At 36.6% G+C, this 18,716-nt stretch overlaps 2 protein-coding genes across 3 annotated transcripts; one reads left to right on the forward strand and one right to left on the reverse strand.

The window, feature by feature from the left end:
- The first annotated feature begins 9,916 nt into the window (after positions 1 to 9,916).
- LOC110867820 (zinc transport protein ZntB) lies at positions 9,917 to 12,048 on the forward strand. Of its 2 annotated transcripts, XM_035985264.1 has the most exons (6): positions 9,917 to 10,155; positions 10,241 to 10,310; positions 10,398 to 11,090; positions 11,158 to 11,237; positions 11,307 to 11,571; positions 11,644 to 12,048. In XM_035985264.1, the coding sequence occupies exons 2-6, from the start codon at positions 10,244 to 10,246 to the stop codon at positions 11,904 to 11,906; spliced, it is 1,368 nt and encodes a 455-aa protein (XP_035841157.1). In that variant the 5' UTR covers positions 9,917 to 10,155; positions 10,241 to 10,243; the 3' UTR covers positions 11,907 to 12,048. The 2 variants fall into 2 exon arrangements, with proteins under 2 accessions (XP_035841157.1, XP_021972532.1); XM_022116840.2 differs by lacking the exon at positions 10,241 to 10,310 and having other exon boundaries at positions 9,918 to 10,155.
- On the reverse strand, positions 12,039 to 13,485 carry LOC110867828. Its single transcript, XM_022116846.2, has one exon. It carries the CDS (start codon positions 13,229 to 13,231, stop codon positions 12,155 to 12,157), a length of 1,077 nt encoding a protein of 358 aa, XP_021972538.1. The 5' UTR covers positions 13,232 to 13,485; the 3' UTR covers positions 12,039 to 12,154.
- Positions 13,486 to 18,716: the final 5,231 nt, after the last annotated feature.

Here is an 18,716-nt window from a genome sequence, read left to right on the forward strand (position 1 = left end):
AACATGTTTCACAAGTTGATATGCCTTAAATATGTTGTGATATCAGTAGGATACCTTCCATTATGCCCAAAACGGATTTAAAATCAATTTAAGCCCCGTAGGGGTATTTGGCCATTTTAAAGGTTATAAAAGAGGTTAAATGACAATCTTAGGTTCTCGTCTAAAATGATTAGCAAAAATATTTATTTTAGTAGGTTATATCAGTAAGATATCATATATGTGTGAAACTTATCATTTATGGCTAAACTATGCACCATAGGGGCATTTTGGTCATTTCACATAAGCCTTAAAGGTCAAATTTGGAAATCTGAGTTCAAAACTTTTACTTACTGTTAAAGTATAAAATTTTATTCATAACATTAGTAGGTAACAAGCTTTAGGTGCCAAATATGGTTTTTAAACCATACTATGTGCCTAAGTCGCATAAAAGTCGGTATTTGACGGTATTCGGGTTAAATAAGTAAATCTGAGATTTTGAACAGCCTTGACTGTTTAAAAGAATTTATTTAATATATAAAATCAATAGAAAAGGTTTGATATGTAAAGGATGTGTAAAACTCATTTTATTAGCAAAAAGGCCATAACCGTAAATTACCGAGTCAATGCATAACTCCTAATTTATGATCAGTTTAAAATTCAACAAAAACCTTCAAAAATCCCTAAATATTATATTACATCAGTGGGCAAAAGGTTTGGTGTCATAATTTGGTTTAAAATAGGTTTTATGCCAAAAATGCCGTTTAATTGATAATAAGGCTTTAATTTACGATATTGAGCATAACTCCTAATTTAGATCTCAAACTAATGTCAATTTTTTAGGACATGTTTATAAATAAGTAATAAAGGTTTTTGTCCTCTCACATTTTCAAAAATCTCGTTTTTTAATCAAAAGGGCATAATGGTCAACTTTTAAGCAAATTAACGGAAACATGCAATGAACTAGGATTTCTAACGAACCAAGTTGTATAACCTTGGAGGGTTATACTAACATATAATACGGTCCTAAAGGAATCCTAAGGCATATTTAAACTAAGCTAAATCAGGTCAGAACTGAAAGTCAAAGAAAAAGTCTACTTTTGCGACTTTCGGTTCCGAACCGATCCTAAAATCAGAATTGTTGGGTTGAACGTGCCTAGACATGTTCAATTAATATTTACCAAGTTATTAAAGTGACAAAACTGATTTTATTTCCTTTACATTATTAGTTATGGATTTTGTTTAAAACCCGACTCGTTTGACTTTTATTTTAATTACTTTGACCCGACAATTAACTAAGCAAACATGGTAATTAGGAGGTGCCCTTTTGAGGGTTTAATGCCTACCTAATTACGATCACGTAGCCATGTTCGTTGCGAACAATGGTTTTATCGTTTAAAAGTCAAAGCGTTTATCATAAACGCTTGACGTTTCGGCTTTTTAAGCCAAATAATATTAACTAGTCACGAAAGGACACTTACGAAGGGTCCAATGGACTGAAGGAGGTTCTCAAAAAGTTCAAGATCCTCTTAGAATCAGAGAGCAAGCTGATTTGGAAAGATGGTGTGCTTGAACAAATGAAACCCACCATCTATTTATAGTTTTCGGGAAGCTACGGATGAGTGCCAAGTGTCAGAAGGGTTATCAAGATTATAACAAGTGTAAAATGGTTTCATAAATCAGGTAGCAAGCCCCTAGAATCGAATATGTGAGTATGGGAAACCAATTTCAACGAAAACCAGCAACAAAAACAACCTGGCTGCAACTGCTGATGGGTCGCATCCCGCGTAAGCCGGCCCATCAGGCTACGCGGCCCGCCTAGAAGTCCAGCCCAACCAAAACTCTGGCAGAAATGCCGAAATGGTCTCGGTCTTCATGTAATTGCCATTATGACACCTTCAAGGCCCGTTAACCCCAAATGAAGGCCCTAAAATGAAGTTAAAGTATAGGGAACATGAAACATGCTCGAAAGTATGCCGGATGTCGGTTTGTTTGGTCGTACGGTTGCGTTGTTCGGCTAATTACGACGAAACACGAACGGACGCGAAAAATGATCCAAAATATGCGACGAATGGAATTTTATCATGCCAATAACTAAAATAAAATATTTTAGTGATTACATAAATGTTTGGATGTCCGGATATATTCAGAACGTAAGATATGCGCGAAAATACAAACTTGTGCACTTTTTGACGCTTTTAGTCCCTACTTGACTTAAAAGTTTATTTTTACGCACCAAACACCACTAAGCCTATATCTAAGCTATGTAAAGGATATTTAGGGCATGTTTAACTTATGATCATATTCCGGAAGGTTTGGTGTCATATGAATTGGTATACTTTTGCAGTTTGACGCAATTAGTCCCCCTAATGCGCAAACTTGAGTATATCATCGTTTAATAGCATCGAAGCCTTATCTAATCCATATTAGGCATTCTTGGGAGTATTATTAAACATCACGATTCTTTGGGTTCGTAGAAAGGTCATTCAGAGGTATAATTAAACATATTGACGCTTTTAACCCCTTAAACTTGCAAAGTTGCGCGTAACGTCATTTAAAGGCATAAAAGCCTTAGACGGCCAACAATTGGCATTCCCGAGAGTATAATCAAATATCATGAAGCTCCCGGTTTGTTAAAAGGTCACTCAGAGGTAAGAATTAACATGTTGACGCTTTTAGCCCTTCATCGCGCAAACTTTCAATTAATTACGCAAACAACTATACTCGATCAATAAGTGGCTCATTTGTGAATATAAATACCGTAAAAGGTTATTCAGAGACTTATACTAAGCATGTTGACACTTTTAGTCCTTTCGCATTCAAAGTTTTCAATTTTTCAAAAAATTAATCCCTTAATTTCAACGTTTGACTTCATTAAGGTTATCTACACGTGTCAATACATCATTGGACGTGATTTTACGAGGTGTTACATTCTCACCCCCTTAAAAGAAATCTCGACCTTGAGATTTGCTGAAATAATGGAAGTACTTTCTGACGTATCATGGACTTAACCTTCATAGTATATTTGGGCCTCTAAGGGCATCTTAGTTGACCAATACAATAGGTACATACTCTCTTTCGGAGCTTCTTAACCTGTCGATCCTTAATCTATACAGGTTTCTCATCAACCCATAAATTTTCATTAGTCTGCATATCATTATGTGATAATGCTTCTTGTCTTATCGGCGAAACATATCCTTAAATCACTAGTGTGGGACACATTGATTTCCATCAAGCTCCCCAGGTAAGTTTTAGCTTATAGTTTACCAATCTTGATATATTCGATTTCCTCGAATGATTCTATATATCCAGGGCTTAACTAGCCCACTGTATTAAAATTTCAGCACACCCTTCTTAGGGCGATACCTTCAATTGAACCTTATTCCTTATTAAGGACTTAAGAGGGTTGCGACTTTCATCAATCCTTGATTTTCCGCCGATTACTAACAACTTTCAGGTGATTATGAATTAGTATGATCTTATTCGTTGTTTCCAAGGCAACTTTCAGATCCTGATAATTGGACTTACCAAACTTTTTTCTAACAACAGATGTTTGACATCTCATCTAAACGAGGTCTCCAAGGGAGCAGCCTTGATGCTTACATACTAACTATTAGTTATAGGAGAGCTTATTTAAGGTGAGATGGTTATTCCAACTACTGCTTAAAACCAATCTTAAGGAATAGCTAATCCTTATAGTTAGTCGAACAAATCGACGATTCTGGGCAGCTGATGGCGATCCTTAATTGTTGCCTAAATAGGGTTGCAGTAATCAATGCATAAGCAAAATGAACCGTCTTTCTTAATTAACAATACCGAATTATCCGAATATTGAATTAGGCTTTATGAACCTTTATCTTAAAACTCACTTAATCGGGGTTTCTATTCTTCCAATAATGATGGTACTAATCGTCATGGAGATTTCACAATAATGCAGCCCTATGTGGGATGTATATCTTAACTCTACTTGTCTCAGGAGGTAAACAAGGTAGTCTTTGGAGAAGATAGTCAAGACATGAGGAGATTACATAGATTTTTCAAATCTCAGGCTCCGGTTCATTTATCAATGCCTGTGTCAGATAAGTGACACATTTGCTTTACAAATCCATGGATACATTATTCAGTGACACTTATTTGGACATTTCCCTTCTGGATATCTTCTTTGAATACCATTAGCTAACTTTAGTACAATATGACCATTGGGATATCTCAGTGGTTCCATGCATTAAACCTCGATACTGATCAGGCATGGAAGCAATCTATGGAACATATTAAGATACACCAATCCTTATATGACACTTTCATCATACAGTCTGGTATTTGCAATTGATAGAAATCAAAGAGATATCAACTAACATATACTGACGTACTCCATCTGGAGAGAGGGTATTCTAGGATTTTATGACTGAAGATTTCAGACAGGAATAAAAGAAATGATTCCTATGATTTTCGTCTGTAAGTTTTACTTACACTTAATCTCTGGGGTTCTTATGGAAGGTTTTAAAGGTTTGCTATACTTACCATTTATGAAGGATTTATTGGTACCCGAATCAAAACAGAACTCTTAGCATTTATATTACTGATAAATGATAAGGAATGTACCTGATGACATTATTGATATGAACTACCTCTGGCATCCATCAGGATAGTTTAAATGCTTTCATTCGTAGGCTTTCTATCCTTAGCCACACCTCTCTTGACATATTTAGGGCACATAGTCTTGGTGTGGCCTTTCTCGTTACAACCGAAGCAGAATGCATCCTTCATGTCCTTGCAATCCTACGTTTTATGCTCATTTCATTTGCAGATCCCACAAGCCCTAGGCTGCGATTGGGATTTTGATTCGAACCTGCACCTTCCTAGATGGCGCTTTTTGAAGGTCTTGCATACAGGTTTCTTATTAGACTCTTGCTTACCCTTTTTCTTAGAAATCTGGGAGTTATCTTCCTTCCTTTTCCTTTTTAGTTCATCCTTTGCATTCGAGGCATGAACAAGATCCTTCTCGTGAGTAAGGGAGTGTAATCTTAAATGGGATTTGGAGCAAGTAGCATTGGGCTCTTTGAACTTTTTCATGACCTTTCTCACAGGTTTTCCAGCAGCTGCGTCAATCATAGCTTGGAGAACATCTTTGTCAATTTTGAGGTTCACAATTGTAGCTTCATTAGCATGTGTCGCATCATCAATGGCGCGATTGACGGTTGTCTTATCTGATTTGTCATACTCTAGACTTGGTTCCTAACACCAAATGAAACAATTACTTAGTTCCAATCCAACAACCGCTATTCATCATCCTGATGACCCTACATATACTGACCATGGTATCATTAAACCATACAGGCTAATATAGTACGAACATTCCTAATGAATGTTATTAAATATATATATCAATTATATTTAGCCTAGGCCATAAAAAGACCATCAATGGCATTTAAGGTTTGGACCTAGTCCATTACCTTTTTGACAGAGGATCAAAATGTCACATCTGTCTTGATCATATGGATGATTTTGGATAGCTTGGAAGCTTGCCATAAGGATATTGGAAAAGAGTGATTCCTAATGGATATAAAGCATCCATCTAAAATTGTTGAAGCAGTCTCTAAAGTATCAATGGCCAATTCTACCTCGCGTCATATGTCTAGAGTCCTAACAGGCGGATACCATAGTTTACAACATTTATTGTCCATAATAGACTTATCTGTGCCAGAATCAAACAAATTCCTGCATAGCATCATTGATATGGAAAGGTACGTGTTATGATGTTATCTTTCTGCACTGCCTCCTGGGTGTTCATCTGGAAGACTCACGCGTTTGTTTTCTTGGCCTCTTCAGGCTTCTTCTGATTCCTAGGGCAGTTAGTCTTGATATATCCCTTCTCGTTGCAACCATAATAGGTTGCATCTTTCAACTTCTTGCAATCCAAGGTTCTATGTTCCTTAGACTTGCAGATCCCACAAGGTAGAGTCTGAGATTCAAATCTACATTTCCCAAGGTGGTATTTCCTACAGGTTTTGCACCTGGTCTTTTCACCCGACTGCTGGTTGTCCTTCTTAATTCCGGAATTCTTCTTATGATCAGAGTTCCCCTTTTTCTTCTTATCGGAGCGATGAGGATTCTCATCGTCCCTTTTACGCTTTCCATCATCAGAAGCTTTAGCAGCCTTGTTTCTGACCACATCAAGTGTGAGAGATAATGACAGATCTGTCGCTGACCTGAACGTAGTAGGTCTCGATGCTTTCACACTTGCCTTGATTTCTGGGGCTAGACCCCCAATAAAACGAGCTATACGCTTCGGTTCCGGTGTGATCAAGTAAGGAACCAATCGAGACATGGTATTGAAACTTGTAAGATATGCTTGACAATCTAAATTCTTCATGACCAATGTCAAGAATTCAGTCTCGATTTTTCCAACTTCATGTTGAGGACAAAAATTTTCTTTGATAAGAGCAACAAACTGATCCCAAGTCAAGTTGTACAACGGGATCTTCCCTGTAGCCTGGATTAGTGACCTCCACCAAGCTAGAGCTTCTCCTTTAAAAGATTGTGAAACAAACTTCACAATGACTTGCTCTGCACATCCACTAATATCAACAACGGTGTCCATCTCATCGAGCCATGTCATGCAATCGATGGCTCCTTTTTCTCCTGTGAAGTCTCTAGGCTTGCAGGAGACAAAATATTTATATGAACAGGTTTTAACACGTGGCTCTTGATTAAGCACCACCTGTCTAGACGGAACACTCCTCTGATTCGATGAGTGATGAGAATTGTCCTTATGAGATACATGCGTTTGGGAAGGTTGTTTTGCATGAGGTACAGACTGGGTCTTGGTGCATGTACCACTTGATTCATTATACTGTCTGTCAAGAGCTCGAGTAACGGCATTATCTATTAATGCCTGCAGTTCTGCACCAGCTATATTAACTCTGGTAGTATCATTATTCTCCCTCAGTTGGCTGTTAACCTCATCTGATCCAGCTATGTAGCTTGATTGCTACATAAATATTATTTATTCAGAAGTCTATTATGGAATTGTCACTTATGGCAATTCATTAACCATGGAAATTTTAAACCATATTGGTTAATTTAATTTATTTAAATTATATTTTATCCCAGTTATAAACTATTAAGGATATTGAAATGGCACAAAAGGCCTTGTCACGAGGACAGTTTTGAATTTATAAGCCATGACCTAATGGGATCGAGGCATTAAGGTTTGAACACAGTGTATTACCTCTCTTGATAGAGAGTCAAAGACTACAACTGTCTTTTGTCTTTTAGGACAATAGATATAGCCCGTAGGCAGTTCATCACTAAGGGATGTTTATGATATGATCATCTTATCTGATGATTTAAGCCATGATTTCTAAATCACTAGGCTAGATAAGAAATTGGAAGAATCCAATATAAGAATGACTTGTGCGATTTCACATTTGCCAGGAGTGCTAACATGTTTTCAGATGTTAACAAGGGTTTAAATCTTATAAAGGTTTTACCGTCTAGGCCATGTCTAAATGACATATAGGCTAGGTTATACCTTCAAGATTTTCTTTCAATATTCAAAGGCAGATTAATTACAAAAGGAATGATATTTTGATTTATTTTATATGTTATATTCATACATATAAGGATAAATGAAAATTTTAAATTATAACATTCCATTAAATGGAAAAAGTACATAGATGCCCTAAACGGGATTTTTAAACAAGAAATTTGTCCACATAGGAACTAAAAGATAAACATGTCCTTATAAGGACTAATAAAGAAATGAAGTGCAACAAAAGAGTTTCTTCTTCACTTTATTTTTGGAAATTTTCTCCTTGGTTCTCTATGTGCGGTACGAATACTGAAGGTTTTTTGTGGGTAGACCAAATCTTCTATATTAGGAATCCTTGCAATAGTGGAATCCAAGGATTTTATGGTTAATGAATAATACGAATCATGAATAAAGTCAGGACAGGTATAATCCAAGTTTGGGATTCCAAGACTTGGAGGTAAGAAATATGAGTCCTTTGGGTCTATAGGTATTATCTTTGGAGCGGGAGCTTCAGGGACATCTGTTATGAACTCCTCCGATGTTCGCTTCTCATTTGAAGTTTCAAAAGTCTTGGGTATAGAATTTGAAATATGATTAATGGGTTCAAAAGGTCCTTTCTCCATACTGATCGTATGCTAATTCGAGCTGTAGTACGAAGCTTTACATTTTTAAACTTCGGATTTGGAGAGCCTCCACCAATGGCATCTTTGCTCGGCGACACGATCCTGAGATGCATAAATATCGAAAACAATATATACATATAACATGGATGAAATCATTCCTAGTTCATGTCTAGACTCGGAAGTCAAGGAATGTGCTACTGTGTCATTGAGATTAAACACAAAAGGCTAGTGTTTAATTCACTCAATGTTGGCTCTGATACCAACCTGTTACACCCCGATATTTCCACGTATTACCGGTGGGGGAGTATCGTGACGTAGTTGATATCATCATAGTCAAATAATTACACTTCAATGCACAGCGGAAGTCTAAAGTAAATATATTACAAACCGATTCAAAAGTAACATCAAATATTACAAACGGATTGTAAGAACCGCCTGTGGATCCATCTTACAATCCGTTTGTAATATTTGATGTTACTTTTGAATCGGTTTGTAATATATTTACTTTAGACTTCCGCTATGCATTGAACTGTGATTATTTGACTGTGATGATATCAACTACGTCACGATACTCCCCACCGGGCTCACCGGTAATACGTGGAAATATCGGAGTGTGACACACAAGGATAATGCTTAAGGCAAACTCTTACACTATGTTCCCGAGTCTCATTTAACAAGGGGAGGGGAAGGAAAATTTTCTCTCCTAATCTCTCCAATTTGGGAGGATGAATATATATATTTGGTCATATCTTCTTCCCTTCCCCCCCCCCCCCATTAAATGAAACTCGGGACCATGGTTTTTCATATTTTCATCTCTTTGGGGAAGGAAAATTTTCTCTCCTAATCTCTCCAATTTGGGAGGATGAATATATATATTTGGTCATATCTTCTTCCCTTCCCCCCCCCCCCCATTAAATGAAACTCGGGACCATGGTTTTTCATATTTTCATCTCTTTTCCCTCCCATCCCCCTGTTAAATGAGACTCAGGAACAGAGTAATGTTGCACCAAAACCAAAACCAAAATCAAAATCAAAATCAAAACTTTTTTTTTTATGATAATCTCAATTGTTCATTCCACACGAAAAAGGGCAATTACAAAGCAATGGCAGGTAGTCGTGCAACAAGTTGCGCCGCCACCCCCTTTTGAATAGAAAAACCAATTCTACTAAATACCAAAATCAAAATCAAAATTAAAACCAAATACAATTTAATGTTGTGCCGCTAGTTTTTCTTCCCCACAACAAGACTTGGTGCAGATCAAACTCTTCCACAAGTAGATCAATAAACATGGATAGAATAGAGCTTACGATGATAACTGATAAATCGATTAGGGTTTTATTATTATGAAAAGTTAATATATAAAATAAAGAATAAATAAGACTATAAATAGAGAAATTGTTTAAGGTAACTAGCTAAATTAGCTAAACAATAAATTCAATACAAAATAAGTCCACAGATTTTAACAGTTTTTACTAGAAGAACCCCGATAAATCTATATAACGAAGCTGGAGAATCTTTTAACATATAAGTAAGACGAGGAATGTTAGTCAACTTCAATAACAATGTCAACGTATACACAAGCCTTGGCAGTTTTATAGTTTATATCTAATCATTCTCGAAACTAACTATAAAATTCCACATAATTTTTTTTATCAAAAAAAAAAAAAACCCAATTTTCATAAATCCAACGTTTATACACACGAGTTGAAAAAGAATATATCCAGAGGAATCTAAGTTTTTTAAAATAAAACCAAATCTTGGCTGTTGAGGTTTCCGGGAAACTGCCCATCCATATTGTGTGAAAGCAGTTGATGCCCCAAATGGCTTGGATCGCATCTTTATCATTCTTGTTTCCTCCGCCCATCCCATTTTTAATTTTTTATCTTCAGATTAAACTGTTTTTATATTTGAAATGCTTGCTATAATCCTAATTTATAAACCTTTTTCCCAAGAGGTTCTGGTTTATTTAAAATGGCTGTCTTGGTTTAGAACATTGAAAAAAAGTCGTCGGCTTCATTGAGGTACGTGGTTTATTTCAAGTATTTCGTTTTTCGAGTTCTATTTGTAGAATGAGTGATCTGAATGCATGGTTCACTACATATCCAGTCAATGCTGCTAAAACAATTCAACGTGTTGAATTTTCACAGTAACATCATCAGAACTATTATTAATAACTGTAAGCTTAAGCCCTTAGAATTAAAAAACTAGAGGTGTAAGTTGAATGATTCCTTTAGGGGTTTGATGCAAGATATTTGTTTTACAGATATGGGCAGGGAAGGGGTAGATGACGATCCTGAGATTCGGTCCTCTCGAGCTCGTTATTCTGGTCTGGTTAGACGCAAAGCCTACGAATTTGATGGACTTGGGGATTATTGTGATAAAGAATGGGATCTAATGGAGGGAGATGGGAAAAAGTTCTGTTGGTATCATGTTGAACTTCCTAAAGGGAACCAAAAGCTTTCTCAATCAGCACAATACTTAATTGATGTTCTTTGTCCGCCATTGAAGCTGCAGGACATTCTTTCTTTAGTTAGCAATGGACCCTATTGTGCTCATGTTGATGGGGCACTTGTGTTCAGGGTCAACTCCCCTGCTCCACCCTCTAGCAACTTTACGTTCAGATTAGCTGCTAGAGTTACTCAAAATTCAGTTATTACTGTGTCGTTAGGCCGAGTGCCCAGATTGGGCTTCTCCCCTGTCGGTCAATCTCTTCTCTCTGAGATTCCAAGTGTCGAGAGTCCTAAATTTGGCATGGATAGGGGCGGCATAGTCATCAAAGAACATGTTCTTGATTTCTTGTTGACAATGAATCATTCTGAAGAGGCTGACAATCCTGTTCCTAAATCTGTCTCCAATCTTGTTGTTCATATTATTGACACACATGTGGATCATCTTGAGGATGTTGTTACTAAACTTGAGATTGAGCTTGATTCTGTAGAAGTTGATTTGGATAAAGGTAATTCTAAAACTCGAATCTTGAGATCAAAGTTTTGGTAGTTTTAATATATGTTTACAAATTTTAGGTGGCTTTTCTTTAAAGAGACAACTGTTGGACAACAGAAGATTTCCAAAAATGCATCTAGAATTGCAACGCCTTCTGCAGGTAGTTTCCGACACCTTTTAAGCATGGAAAAATAACACAATATAGTGAAAAAAAGGTGGGCGTTTGTAGGTGATTGCACACGGGGAACAAGTGTTCCCGAGGGTGAAAGAAAAGTGTTCTGTAAAAGATTGGTTTGGAAATGAAGACATCAATTCACTTGAAGAGTTGATTGGTCGACTCAGAAGACTAAAGGAGAATGTTGGATTCATAAGCAATCGTGTGACAGCCGTCCAAGCGGGTCTTGACAGCTGGCAGGCTGAACAAATCAACAGAAAACTATACTGCCTGTCTTTCCTCTCCATCATATTCCTTCCTCTATCCATCATCACAGGATGTAAGTCCATAAAAGTTATTTAATCTTTATGATCAACTGAAAGTTACTGAAAGTGTTTAAATGACATGACAGTGTTTGGGATGAATGTGGGAGGCGTCCCTTGGACACAACAAAGAGACCCGAAGCTGAAAAATGGTTTTAGAAACGTGATGTTGGTTTGTGTTGGGACATTGATTCTTGTGCTTTTATGCTTCTTGTTTCCGTTTTTGTATGGCCGAATAAACGGTTGGAGAAAACAAAGAGCTTTAAAAAGAAACTGGTCTATCAACAGGAAATCCTTCCTCAAAAGAACCATTGGAGGTGGAGAAAGAGGAGGCGGCTACCTTCGGCTTTAATTGTAATTCAAAAGCTTCTCCTTTGATCTTGGATTATATCTATATGTAGTGATTGTTGTTAATTTATGTAGGCTTGTAATTTACACTAGAACAAAACGTTTTGAATTTGATTTAGTAATTAAATCCAGATCATGACATCAAACATATTTGCTCTAGGTTTATTTGGAAGTAAAAAACAAGTCTGTCACTTAAACACAAGATGCAATGCAATGCTATGGAGAGAATCTAATACATAATTAAGACATGCCTCAGATGAATTCTTTAGCACCTGTTTCTGGATTCAATGTGACAGCCATTGCTTGATATGGCTGTTGCAATGGCTGTGCTACTGCTACAACCGGAGCATGGGCCTGGGTGGTGTAGTAAATCTGCCTTCCGGCACCCGCCACCTGACCATACGCTGAATCCGTCACCACTTCTGTATATGTCTGTGCTACAAACTGTTGCTGTGGTGGCGCTATGGTCTGTGGTTGTGGTATAACGTTGTAAAGTGGTTGGTCTGGCACTGTGGTCTGTGGTTGTGGTTGTGGTATAACATTGTAAAGTGGTTGGTCTGGAACCGGCATCCTTTGGTAGTAGTATCCATTGGCATTGGGGGTGTGATACACACTGGCAGGCGGAGCCTGAAACATGTAAACGGGTTGTTGATGTTGATCCGGTGAAATTTGAGGAGCTGTCTCTTTTGGGACATAAGCAGTGAGATTCTCATTACTTGGTTTCCTGTATAGAGGTGGTTCTGCAATTCCAAGTTTCTGTAGGTCGTGGATATGTTTCTGAATTCGATCATCGATAACCGCCGCAGCATCTGGCTCCTGTTCCGGGATCTGAACCATTTCTTTTTCCAAACCCAACATCAGTTCCTTGGACTGAAGATGGCCAGAATTCAAGGCATCCATAGTAGTGGAACCAAAACTATTGACCGGAGTTAACGCTGGGCTTTGACCGTTAGCAGGCAAGAGAAAGAGCCTCAACTTAGCCGGAGAAGGCAAGCGATCATGCTCGTGCATCATGTGTGCCAGATCATCATCGTTGGTGACGGAAATCAAGGCGTCAAGATCTTCACCCGGCAGCTGGTACTTGAAAGAGACGTCGGTGTGGCATAAGGCCTTTAACTTGGCAATGAGAGTAGCGAAAGTGACAGAACGATGAACGGCTAGGATCTTAGTCTCTCCACCGACATAGGAGAGCTGGTTATCATGAGGCCTAGGCTTGATTTTACCTCCATAACTGCACATAAACTTGACCTTGCAGACATTGTCAAAGTCTGCATCAGTACGCGAGTGTGGTGAGGAGTCACCGGAGTCGGCATAGGAGTAGTTGTCCATGAGGATGGATGAAGTTACTATGAATTGAACAAGAATGTGGAGGGAGATTTATTGGCTGCAGGTTGGACGTGGGTAGTGGTGATATTCAAGTCAAATGCTTGCTTACCTGGAATTGGCTTGCAAACTTAATTCTCGCCAATACCCATGTGACTCACTCTTTATTTTACATTATTATTCCTATAAAATAAATGTATATGTAAAACTAGCAGCAAACTACAGACCCCAATGAGTTAAAATACATACCCCAATGAGCTAATATAGATTACAGACCACAGCAAAAAAGAGAAAACAACATTATGAGTTATGACCATTCTAAACATCCCAGTTTATCTCTATGTTATAAGGTTACATATTCAAGTATTAACAATCTTATAAATTGCTGATGAATTACATGTTTCAAGATAAACATTAAGATAAACATATATACATTAAGATTGCATATTGGTAAGTAATTCTTCAAGCAAAGTAGAGGGAAATTTCTATTGCAGTGGAGTCTAAGATAGATTATAATAATGCAACTTGTTAATTATGGAAACAAGTTAACCTTCATGTTTAAGATCTCGATGCTTTAACGTTTTTTATGATATAATTTTTATATTATTTTTGAAATTTAAAACTAAATATCTAATATAAATCTTGTACCAAAGATCCAAGAACTAAATATCTAATATAAATCTTGTACCAAAGATCCAAGTAATTTGTCAATAGGCCAAAAATATATAACTTGATAAGCTATCTGTTAAAATATTCAATCCAACGTCATAAAAATAGATTTATTTTATTTTTTCTAATTTTTTTTCTATTGTTTGTGAGGTAAATGGGCTCCTTTATTCAAGGATTGCTTTGGTCTTGCATTGGTTTTATTGGGCTGCATATGAAGTCCATCTAGGTCTTTGACCTCTTTTCATTCTTCACGCAAATTATCAAGAAAGGAAGATGCCCTTCTTTCATTTATCCTCTCTGTCAATTTCAATGAAGATTGTGATTGCTAATCTTCAAGGTGTCATGGGAAAATTTCCTTTTTGGTCTCAATTTAACAGCTCATTCCTTGCCGTGTTCTTCTCTTCTAGGCTTCTCTTCTCATATATATATAGGAGTCAAGACATTGAAGAAAGGGCACAAGATTACACAGTCTCTCATACACAAAAAGTTCATATACAATTTTGCTCAGAACATAAGTTTCAGCTTTGTTCTTTTGTTCTAATCTTTTGGTTCATTGTATCCCTTTTTTATTTCAACAAATTGGGTGACTCCATACATCCAACTTCTGTACTTGTAAACTTTCAATTGATTATAATCATCAATACCATTTGTTATCATGGTATCAAAGCCTATGTGCTCTTGATGTCTATGGTTTGAAAATCTGGTTCAATCACATTCTTGGTCCTGGTATATATATAAAAAAAATCTTTGATTCAATTTCGCTGCTTTAAATTGTTGGTTGTTGGTGTCTCCTACCCCTGGTCAAAATTGCGAGTTTCAATCGCTGTTTTATCAGTCAAGTTTGTTCCTACTGCTGTCACAAGAAATTAGGGCTACAAGAAGTCTTGGTTACCAAGTGTGAGCAAATTGGTGCTAAATTCGGTTCTCTGCTGTTGATAACTTGTTGATTCTGGGCTAAATTATATCTGCTGAAGTTCCTTCAATTCATACGCTACCGCTGCTACTCGTGATACCTATACCTGGTAAAATGTTCCTTTTTTATTTCCCCTCCTACTTCTAATAGGCTTCTCTAGGAGAATAATTGCTTCTTTGTGCTCTTAAGTTTTTTTTACTGCTGCTTGTTCTGGTATGTGATTATCTTTTTTTTGCATTCCGGTTTAAAAAAAAATTAAAAAAAAAGCCTGATGATGATTCTTCATCATCCGTCAATAATCAAACTTTTAATAATATGGATTTTTGCGATCCTTTATTTCTCCATCCAAGTGATACTGGTAATATATCTGTCATCAATATAAAACTTAAAGGCACCGAAAATTATACTATCTGGGCTAATGCCCGGGAACTTGCTCTTCAAGTAAAAAACAAGTTGGGTTTTATGATGGGTCAATTAAAAAGGATCTTGATAATCAAGTTTTAAGCAAACAATGGGATAGATGCAACTCTGTAGTACTATCTTGGATTTTGAACTCTATATGCGAGGAATTATATGTGGGACAAATTTTTTCAAAAAATGCTTTTGATTTATGGAATGAACTGAAAGAAACTTATAGCAAAATTGATGGGTCAATTATTTACAACCTATACAAACAAATCAATTCTACCACTCAAAATGGTTCTTCTGTTTCGGATTACTATCATAAACTAAACTCTCTTTGGAGACAATATGATACCATTACAAAGCTACCACAATGCACATGTAATTCCTCACTTCAGATCACCGCTTTTAATAACCAAATAAAATTAATGCAATTCCTAATGGGATTGGATGATGTTTATCAACCTTTAAGATCAAATTTACTTTCCAAAGACCCCCTTCCAACTGTTAAGAATGCTTTTGGTGTCATTTCTGCTGAAGAATCACACCAAGGTGTGAATCCTTATACTAAATCTCAAGCTAGTGCTTTTCATTCAAGGTTTTATGACCCTAATAAGAAAAAATCAAACAAATTTCAACCTTTGAGATGCACTCACTGCAATCTTATTGCCCACTCTATTGAGAAATGTTTTGAATTAGTTGGCTACCCTCCTAACTATAAGAAAAAAAAAACAATCTTCAAAGAGCTCAAGCCAAGTCAAATGCTTCCAGCGATAAACCTAACACCTTTGAAGCTGCCAATTCTTCATCCCAACCATTCACCCCTGATCAGATTGCAAGAATTATGTCCTTAATCTCTGATAATTCTGCAAATTCTTCCACAGTCAACATGTCAGGTAACTTTAATACGTCTAGTTTGAATTGTAGGTTAAACGAAGTTTTTTGTTCTAATAGTAATCATGACTTGAATGGCTCACTTATGTGGATAATCTATTCCGGAGCCAATCAACACATGGTTAAAAGTGACTCAAACCTAATTAATGGTTTAGATGTCTCTGATCTGAACCTAACTGTTCGTCATCCATATGGTACTAAAGCTCAAATAAAGAAAATTGGTAACCTAAAAGTCAACAAAGATGTTATTTTAAAAGACATCATGGTTATTCCTGATTAATGTGTTAACTTAATCTCAGTAAATAAAATGGCCAAAGATAATAATATTCATTCTTTACTGAGTCACACTGTTATGTTCAGGACTTATCTCGAAAGAAACTTGTGATGACTGGTAGAGAACATGGCGGTCTTTATGTGTTAGATTCTTTAGGCAAAGGTAAGGGTTTCAGTTGTAATAGTGGTATGTTTTCGTGTACCGTCTCTGCTGAGTTATGGCACAGTCGCCTTGGGCATCCCTCTGAACAAGTTTTACGTGTTCTTAATAAAGACTTAATATTGAACAACAAAAACTTAACTCAACCATGCGAAATTTGTCATTATGTCTAAACAAACTCGTACATCTTTTTATCTTAGCGACCATAAGTCAAATGAGGTAGGTGATCTAATTCATATAGACTTGTGGGGACCATTTAAAATCACTAGTCGTGAAGGTTTCAAATACTTCCTAACTGTGGTGGATGATTACTCCCGTGCAGTCTGGTTATATCTTTTAAAATCCAAAGATCAAGTGTTTACAAATATTGAGTCATTTTTTCCATTAATTGAAACTCAGTTTGGTAAACGAATCAAAGTGTGTAGATCTGATAATGGTACTGAGTTTGTTAACAAAAACTTGCAATCATTTTTTGAAAAAAGGGTATCATACATCAAACTTCCTGTGCCTATACTCCTCAGCAGAATGGGATTGTTGAATGGAAACATCGCCATCTTCTAAACACTTCTAGATCTCTTATGTTTCAGGGGGGGGTTACCTATATCCATGTGGACTGAGTGTGTGTTAACTGCCGCTTACCTTGTCAATCGTACTCCTTCTTCTGTCTTGAGTGGTAGGTCTCCTTATGAGCTGATGTTTGGGTGTAAGCCTCCTCTTGGTAACCTTAGAAATTTTGGTTGTCTAGTTTTCTGCACAAATTTAAATCCTTCAAACAAGTTTGATAGTCGTGCAATAAAATGTGTTTTTATAGGCTATTCAAATGAAAAAAAAGGTTACAAAATGTGGGATTTGGAAAATAAAACTGTTTTATATTCACGTGATGTGAGATTTTATGAACAAATCTATCCCTTCAAGTTAGACAAATATTCTGAAAATTCAAATTTAAACAGCTTTGACATGTATAACTTCTTTCTTCAAAATGAAAATTTTAGACAACCAATACCCGATGATGATGGTAGGACTGTACAATCTGAAACTAATGGCTTTGATCCACCTGGTAGCATGAGTGATATTAGGAATCAAGAGGATGATATCTTGACAAATGATGAGAACATATCCAATGATAAAAACAGATCAACTGGTCAAGATGTTCCTCCTGGTCCAAATATCACTATCGAGGATGCCGGTGAAATTCAAAACATTGAGATTCTTAATGAAGATAGTACTCCTCCTGAGGGAAATAAGAATGATCCTATTAACTTGAGAAGTTAAACCCGAACTTCAGTTGCTCCTAGAAGGCTAGAGGATTTTGTTATAGAAGGGAAGGTTAAGTATGGGTTAGAGAAGGTACGTAGTTAACTATTCTAAACTGTCCTCAGAAAACTTCTCATTCATGTCTTCTCTTAATAAAAGCATAGAACCAAGAACATATAAGGAAGCTTCCTTAGATCCCAGTTGGGTTTTAGCCATGAATGAGGAATTGGAAGCACTGATGAGAAATGGTACTTAAGATTCTAGCTTATTTACATAGTGAGAGAAAACCTGTAGGGTGTAAATGGATATACAAGATTAAATACAAGTCTGATGGCCAGATAGAAAGATACAAAGCTAGGTTAGTTGCTAAGGGCTATAGCCAAAGAGAGGGTCTAGATTTCGATGAAACACTTTCTCCGGTTGTAAAAATGGTTACGGTTCGATGTGTAATAAGTCTAGCCGTCCAAAACAGTTGGCCCTTGTTTCAACTAGATGTTAACAATGCTTTTCTGTACGGAACCTTATCAGAGGATGTCTACATGACCTTACCAGAGGGTTATTATGACAAATCTGAAAAAAGGGTGTGCAAACTAGTTAAGTCCCTATATGGCTTAAAATAGGCGCCACGTCAATGGAATGAAAAATTAACAAACACGCTTGTCGAGGCTGGCTTTAAACAAAGTAACAGTGACTATTCCTTGTTCGTGAAAACTAATTCAGATGTGATAACCATTTTGCTTGTCTATGTTGATGACATAGTTCTCACAGGAAATAATCTAGAAGAATTAAATCGTGTTAAATCATGGCTAAGCTCTAAATTTATGATTAAAGACTTGGGAAAACTTAAATACTTTCTGGGAATAGAGGTATTAGAAACTGATCAGGGTATAATACTCTCAAAGGAAATATTGCTTGGAATTACTTAA

Source organism: Helianthus annuus, chromosome 16, assembly GCF_002127325.2.
Source record: "Helianthus annuus cultivar XRQ/B chromosome 16, HanXRQr2.0-SUNRISE, whole genome shotgun sequence".
Taxonomy (NCBI): Eukaryota; Viridiplantae; Streptophyta; class Magnoliopsida; order Asterales; family Asteraceae; genus Helianthus; species Helianthus annuus.

Excerpts from the sequence above, each read along its gene's own strand:
- LOC110867820 (XM_035985264.1), top strand. The coding sequence starts at position 10,244 with ATGCTGCTAAAACAATTCAACGTGTTGAATTTTCACAGTAACATCATC. Across the intron at positions 10,311-10,397 it reads CAGAACTATTATTAATAACT|ATATGGGCAGGGAAGGGGTA; the intron begins GTAAGCTTAAGC and ends TTTGTTTTACAG. Across the intron at positions 11,091-11,157 it reads AGAAGTTGATTTGGATAAAG|GTGGCTTTTCTTTAAAGAGA; the intron begins GTAATTCTAAAA and ends TACAAATTTTAG.
- LOC110867828 (XM_022116846.2), bottom strand. The coding sequence starts at position 13,231 with ATGGACAACTACTCCTATGCCGACTCCGGTGACTCCTCACCACACTCG.